General features: G+C 34.2%; 1 protein-coding gene across 1 annotated transcript; it reads right to left on the bottom strand.

The window, feature by feature from the left end:
• Nucleotides 1–1,549: 1,549 nt before the first annotated feature.
• Nucleotides 1,550–2,893, bottom strand: LOC136043408 (piggyBac transposable element-derived protein 3-like). Its single transcript, XM_065728317.1, has one exon. The coding sequence runs from the start codon at nucleotides 2,891–2,893 to the stop codon at nucleotides 1,550–1,552; it is 1,344 nt and encodes a 447-aa protein (XP_065584389.1).
• Nucleotides 2,894–7,689: the final 4,796 nt, after the last annotated feature.

Here is a 7,689-nt window from a genome sequence, read left to right as displayed (position 1 = left end):
CAGATAATGGTATATAATTAATTTACGAAACAAATAATTGAAGAAAAAACGGGTTTAATTTTTTAAAATAAAGCAGTGACAACAAAATAAAATAAAAACTACACTTAAACTGACAAAAAATAAAAATACTCCGAATATTTCGGCCCCACCTCCGGGAGCCTTTCTCAACGGGCTCTTTTCCTATGTCAAAAGTTTTAGTTTTCGAGGGTAATAGCTACGTATGTAAAAAAAATGAAGATATTAGACTATTTTATGATTGCAAATGGTAAAGAATATGATTAAAGGCTCTTTTCCTATGTCAAAAGTTTTAGTTTTCGAGGTTAATAGCTACGTATGTTGAAAAAATGAAGATATTAGACTATTTTATGATTGCAAATGGTAAAGAATGTGATTAAAGGCTCTTTTCCTATGTCAAAAGTTTTAGTTTTCGAGGTTAATAGCTACGTATGTAAAAAAAATGAAGATATTAGACTATTTTATGATTGCAAATGGTAAAGAATGTGATTGAAGGCCCTTTTCCTATGTCAAAAGTTTTAGTTTTCGAGGGTGATAGCTACGTATGTTGAAAAAATGAAGATATTAGACTATTTTATAATTGCAAATGGTAACGAATGTGATTCAAGGCTCTTTTCCTATGTCAAAAGTTTTAGTTTTCAAGGGTAATAGCTACGTATGTTGGAAAAATGAAGATATTAGACTATTTTATGATTGCACATGGTAAAGAATGTGATTAAAGGCTCTTTTTTTATGTCAAAACTTTTAGTTTTCGAGGGTAATAGCTACGTATGTTGAAAAAATGAAGATATTAGACTATTTTATGATTGCACATGGTAAAGAAAGTGATTAACCCTTTCAGTCACGAATTATTTTCCTTCGATGGAAAATTCTAAAAACCAGACTGCGTGACACCTTGGGGTACCTAATCATCGTCAATTTTTTTTAGATTTTTTGGAGGAACCTTTCTATGTTTTCTAGCGTGTACTCAGTTGAGGACAGTGTGATCAACTTTGTAGTTTTTCATCAGATATAGTGAGTTTATTGAGAAGTTATAAAAAATACTAAGCACAGACAAATTTCACTTTTTAATGTGGAACTCTTTGAAGCAGTTCCTGTCCTCTTCTAGACACAATGGAACATTGCATTTCAAACACATAGTGCGAGTTTTCAACACGCATGGCGAGTTTTTACACCTACTCTGGCCCTTTACTTTTTGAGGCCAATGAGAGAATGCATCATTTTTCACTGCTGAGCACGGACGCTGAAACTTCATCTTTCTTTTGCGAGATGCTGATTCGTCTACATTTTCATGTTCGTCCTCCTCACTAGAGGTGAGAGACCTTGGGCGACCCCTTCTTCTGGGGGTCATGCCTTCAGCAGACGTAAGCGCCTCTGCTATTTCCATGCGGAAGGAGAGCAAGTCCATCGAGCGTTCTGCTTTGGCCTTCCGATCAGCTACATATTCTAGCCATGAATTGCAGATGGATAGGTCGACCATGTGGAAAATCAGTCTCATGGTCCATTTCTTAGATCTAATGAATGTTCGGTAATATTATAGCATTTGATCCATGTCCACTCCACCCATATACTGGTTATACAGGGATACAACTTGGGGCTGGTCAACCTGCAAGTAGGCTTTTGTTTGTTTACACCATCTGCGTACCTTGTTCACTGCTCCACTTCCAATCATATTCGATGCAAGGATAACTGATCTGTTGTCCATCCATTTCACCAAGCAGGAATCTCCACTACTAGCCACTACTTCACAGAATGAGCCCCTTCCTCTCTTTTTCATGTCAGAATCAGTTTCCAGCATAGCTCCCTGAAGCCTGTTGCTTCGTATAGTGCCTGTTCCGTAGAGGCCCATCTCACTTAGTCTTTCCAGCAAAGCCAAAGACGTAAAGAAATTGTCGAAATAAAGTTTAGTAAATTTCACAAGCTGAAGTCGTCCAGCAAGATTCAAAACCATACCTGCTCCGAGGCCAAAGCTTTTGTACTCTTCAGCCATGTTCGTCTTTTTGCCCTGATAAATTTCAAAAGAGAGTACTCTTCCATCCGCATTACACAGCACGAAGATTTTGATGCCCCATGGGCAAGGTTTTCCCCGAATATACTGTTTGATATCAAGGTTTCCAGTAAAAGGGACCATCTGCTCGTCACAGGAGAGGTGCTCAGACGGAGAAATAGTCTGCGTTTTCTTCTGCACAATATCAATAATAGGTCGCACTTTCCAAAGACGATCCAAGTTATCAGGGTCTTTGGAAGTATTATCAACCAAGTGAACGAAGGACCGAAGGCGGGAAAATCTGTTGAAGTTCATCGTATCAGCGATGAGTGGGATGCGCGTTCGTGTACCCCAGTACATCCGGTATCGTGGGAGATTGAAAACCCCCATGGCAACGTGAATCCCAAAAAACTTCTTCATTTCGACTGCGTTAGTATCAATGGATTTTCCAGTCTTCTGGACGGAGTACAGGTTGGTTTGGTTCGCAGTGATTTCAAAAAAATCTTCTGTTAGATATTCCGCAAAATAGTTTATAGGCTCATCATGACCTGGTACAGGTAGACTTGGGGCTGTGCTTTTATAAGCTTTATCAAATTTTTTCTTCTTCCAAACCTTGGTTCTGCCCTTCATCGGTGGAGGCCTTACATCAACTTCCTCGCCTTCAGTTGATGCACTTTCCCTGGAACTCACTGCTGCCGTTCCTGCATTGGGTCGAGGGTCGTAATCGTCCTGCTCCTCGTCGCTATCCAGAAGGTCTGTATCGGAGATGTCACTATCAATTTGATCAAAAATGTTCAAAATTTGCTGCTGGTTGACGCACAAACGCCTTGGACGCTGCGAAGGACCTGAAAAAAATAGTTTTAAAACTGCACTCATTGCCCTGTTCGTCATTATTAGGATAAAGAAAACGGTGTAGAAATGATAATAAAACATTTCTAGATACGACTTTCTTTAGCTGTTTATTTTATCTTTATTATCTTTAGCTGTTTCTTATACTATACAGATGCATCTTATTGACCATATAGATGCCCATCGTGACTTTTTATTTAATTTATTTATTTTTAACCCATATCGTTTACAAAAATGACACTTCGAAAGCTTCGATAATACACTTAGTAGTTCCTAAGATATACAGTAAGTTCCTAAGTGTATTTCGGAAAACATAGATGTAAATAGTGTATTTTGATCTAGTTTAACATACTGCTGAACATTCCTTGGAAATTTCAAACTAACAACCCACCCTTAGCCATTCCTGGGATATTGCAGATGCACCGTTTGGTAAACCTGGATGAACATCTAAATTAACCTCATCCATAGCATGCCCTAAAAGTTTTACCTTAATGCTCTCAGCCTTTTCATACTTTCAGGTTCAAACAGGCCCTTTGTCCCACTAATGACACCTTAAATGTAAACAATGGTCGACTTGCACAATTAATATCCCTTGTCAGAGGGGCATGACACCCCTAGGTCCATAGTTACTGGGCTTTTCAACTATGCTAAGAAAAAATGGCTTGGGAGTGGCTGGTTGTCCTCGAATAACTCTCAATTCCTAATAAGGATACTTGAAATTCCAATCAAATGGGTCCCCTCTTAAGTTTTTAAGACCACTCGTACCATTGGAATTGGTCTGGGGAAAACAAAAAAGAAGCAAATGCGCTGCCTATGAATTATATTTTTCATATTTTGAAGTATATATTTCAAATTGTGTGAGTTTAACAACCAAAATTAAAATATTTTTTCATCAGCCTGGTGAAAGTTTAAAAAGAATTTTAACAGAAAAATAACTGAATCTCAGGACCAAACGAGTCTTATAGTTCTATGAACAACAATCAAAGTTCTTCTTAAGGAAACAACCTAGGAAAATCATCTAGAACCCAACTTCAAATTTACAAATTTACAACCCAATTTAGCATTTACAACCCTTATTTACAACCCATCTTAGTCAAAGAAATGTACAAATTACAGCTTTTACGTTTTCCCTCTCCTTCCGAGAATTTTTCAAATAGATTTACCACGTGTAAATTCACCGTACATAGAATATTATATTTGAAAGAAACAACGAAAAAAGCAATGCAAAAATTACACGCCGCTTGCTCAGTTTGCTATGCGTTGATCACACTGTACTCGGTTGAGGACACGTAGTTTGAGAAAAATCGCCTGCCCTCCAGTGTTCACGCAGTTAGTCTATTTTTGGCGACTAGATGTCCTTACTTATCTTGTCTAAGTATTAATTGTTAGATATGGCCTTAGATTCATCCATATTCTTACACATAGACTGGAGTCTTACCTGGTTCTGCACTATTTTGAGATCCATCCATTCCTCAACTTCAAACTTTTGTATAAAATGGAGTTTTGAAGTTAGAACTTTCAAACTTTTTTCAGATTATTTCTTGATGAATGAAGCTTATGGCGCGCTAATTTGAATGCATATTTACCTGTAACATAAGACACTAGGTGGCAGATAATGGTATATAATTAATTTACGAAACAAATAATTGAAGAAAAAACGGGTTTAATATTTTTAAATAAAGCAGTGACAACAAAATAAAATAAAAACTACACTTTAACTAACAAAAAATAAAAATACTCCGAATATTTCGGCCCCACCTCCGGGAGCCTTTCTCAACGGGAAAAAAAAAACAAAAAGGGAGAAAATTACAACAATTTAAGACTATTTTTTAAGACATTTTAAAAATGCCACGACAACTAAACCAAACTAAAAATATAAACAATCAAATATAACAAGAAACAAGAACTCACATTTTTAAAACAAACACTCCCGCACTTGACTGTAACTTTAGAAAAAACTGCAATAATTGTTTCTATTGGCACTTTCCTCTGCCACAATCGCTGTATAAATGGGGATCTATCAAAAATGAGAAATATAAATACTTGTAACAATACGAAAAAGAGGTTACCCAACCCCCAAATCCAATCAAAATCTTACAGGTTAATGAAACACAATTATGAATTATAAATTGAATGGATTTTTTCATTTGCTATTTTAGCTGCCGTCCGTTGACTTCTTACAGCATTGACCATGCTTTGACCTCCGTTCGCAAGGTTATTACTTGTTTCAGGACAATTATGCAAACCAATACTCATTGAAGTTTTTGACTGGTCTTTAATTAAACTATTATAAATTGAATTTATTTTAAATTCCCCCTCATCTCTATTGATACTAATACCCCCATAGATAATCTTTTTTATTTCTATAATTTCTCTGAGACTTTGTAAAAGTCCTATAGACTTATCAATAATTTTTGTCTGATCAAATAAAATACTATGATGAGGAAAATTATACACGTGACCAGCTATAGCGGATTCAAAAGTATCAGGTTTTTTTATTTTGTCTTAGCGAGCAATCTATCGCATATTTGTGTTGCTGTAGCCTATTTTTTAAATTCTGCTGTGTTCTACCTACATAAAATTTACCACAAGAGCATGGAATTTTGTATACCCCCTGTTGTATATTTCTTGGAACTTTATCTTTTCCGTTATTTAGCCATGAGCTTATATTTTGTCCTGATTTAAAAGCTGTTTTTATATTATGTTTTTTTAATTCTTTCCTTAATTTCTGTGACAACCTTGGGATATAAGGCAAAGTTATGTAATTTGGTTTTTGATTTGATTCATTTTCTTCTAATTTTACAGGTTCCAGTAACTTTTTTTTCTTTTTTTCAATTATTTGAGAAATCATATTTTCGGGATATCCATTTCCTACTAGAATATCCTTAATAAAAATTAATTCACTACTAATGTATTCTGGTGAAGCTAAATTTAACACTCTATCCACTAAAGAAATAACTACCCCCCTTTTTACTTGGATCGGGTGATTTGATGTGAAAGACAAATAGCGGTTGTTATTAGTTGGTTTACGGTAAATTGAAAACACTAGTTTATTATTCTTTCTATGGATCCAAATATCCAGAAACGGTAATTTTTTCTCTTTTTCATTTTCAATTGTAAAAACTAATTCCCCTCCCAAATTATTTAAATGTTCCAGAAAACCTTCAATTTGTGATTCCCCATAATTCCAAATAACTACTACATCATCCATATATCTGCCCCAAAATTTTGGTTTTAAAAAATATGTATCAATAGCTAAATTTTCTATGTACTCCACATAAATATTAGCTAACAGTGGAATTAAGGGTCCTCCCATTGCTAATCCTCTAACTTGATGGTAAAAATTGTCTCTAAATTTGAAATAATTAGTATACCTGCTAGTTATTTTAATTAGATTTAATATAGTTTTTATCTCAATCCTGCAGACAATTCTTCCATTTCACTTTTATACACATCAAGTTTTTTTGATAAAACAAACACAGATTTATCGAAAGGTATATATGCATACATTGACTTTATATCAAAACTAAAAAGTCTAGAGTCACTTGATATTTCAATATTTTTAAGTTTATTTTTTTAAAATACTGAGTTTTGTATATAAGACTTTTGGAGATATAATAAAGGTTTAAGCGTCTTTGCTACCCATTTTTCAATTTTTTCTGTTGGTGAGTTCCTTGTTGACACTAAAGGTCTTAGAGGAATGTCTGTTTTATGTATTTTTGGCAAACCATATATTCTTGGGCAAACCGATCCCCTTGGAAAGAACTTATAGTACATCTGTGGTGTGATATTTTGATTATTTTTAAGGTCTTCTAAGTTTCAGATTATTTCTTGATGAATGAAGCTTGTGGCGCGCTAATTTGAATGCATATTTACCTGTAACATAAGACACTAGGTGGCAGATAATGGTATATAATTAATTTACGAAACAAATAATTGAAGAAAAAACGGGTTTAATTTTTTTAAATAAAGCAGTGACAACAAAATAAAATAAAAACTACGCTTTAACTAACAAAAAATAAAAATACTCTGAATATTTCGGCCCCACCTCCGGGAGCCTTTCTCAACGGGCTCTTTTCCTATGTCAAAAGTTTTAGTTTTCGAGGGTAGTAGCTACGTATGTAAAAAAAATGAAGATATTAGACTATTTTATGATTGCAAATGGTAAAGAATGTGATTAAAGGCTCTTTTCCTATGTCAAAAGTTTTAGTTTTCGAGGTTAATAGCTACGTATGTTGAAAAAATGAAGATATTAGACTATTTTATGATTGCAAATGGTAAAGAATGTGATTAAAGGCTCTTTTCCTATGTCAAAAGTTTTAGTTTTCGAGGGTAATAGCTACGTATGTTGAAAAAATGAAGATATTAGACTATTTTATGATTGCAAATGGTAAAAAATATGATTAAAGGCTCTTTTCCTATTTCAAAAGTTTTAGTTTTCGAGGGTAATAGCTACGTATGTTGAAAAAATGACGATATTAGACTATTTTATAATTGCAAATGGTAACGAATGTGATTAAAGCCTCTTTTCCTATGTCAAAAGTTTTAGTTTTCGAGGGTAATAGCTACGTTTGTTGAAAAAATGAAGATATTAGACTATTTTATGATTGCAAATGGTAAAGAATGTGATTAAAGGCTCTTTTCCTATGTCAAAAGTTTTAGTTTTCGAGGGTAATAGCTACGTATGTTGAAAAAATGAAGATATTAGACTATTTTATGATTGCACATGGTAAAGAATGTGATTAAAGGCTATTTTCCTATGTCAAAAACTTTAGTTTTCGAGGGTAATAGCTACGTATGTTGAAAAAATGAAGATATTAGACTATTTTATAATTGCA

The sequence above is a fragment of the Artemia franciscana genome, unplaced genomic scaffold (assembly GCF_032884065.1).
Source record: "Artemia franciscana unplaced genomic scaffold, ASM3288406v1 Scaffold_5729, whole genome shotgun sequence".
Taxonomy (NCBI): Eukaryota; Metazoa; Arthropoda; class Branchiopoda; order Anostraca; family Artemiidae; genus Artemia; species Artemia franciscana.
The sequence above is the reverse complement of the archived record's forward strand: the minus strand, read 5'-3'. Positions and strand labels throughout refer to the sequence as shown.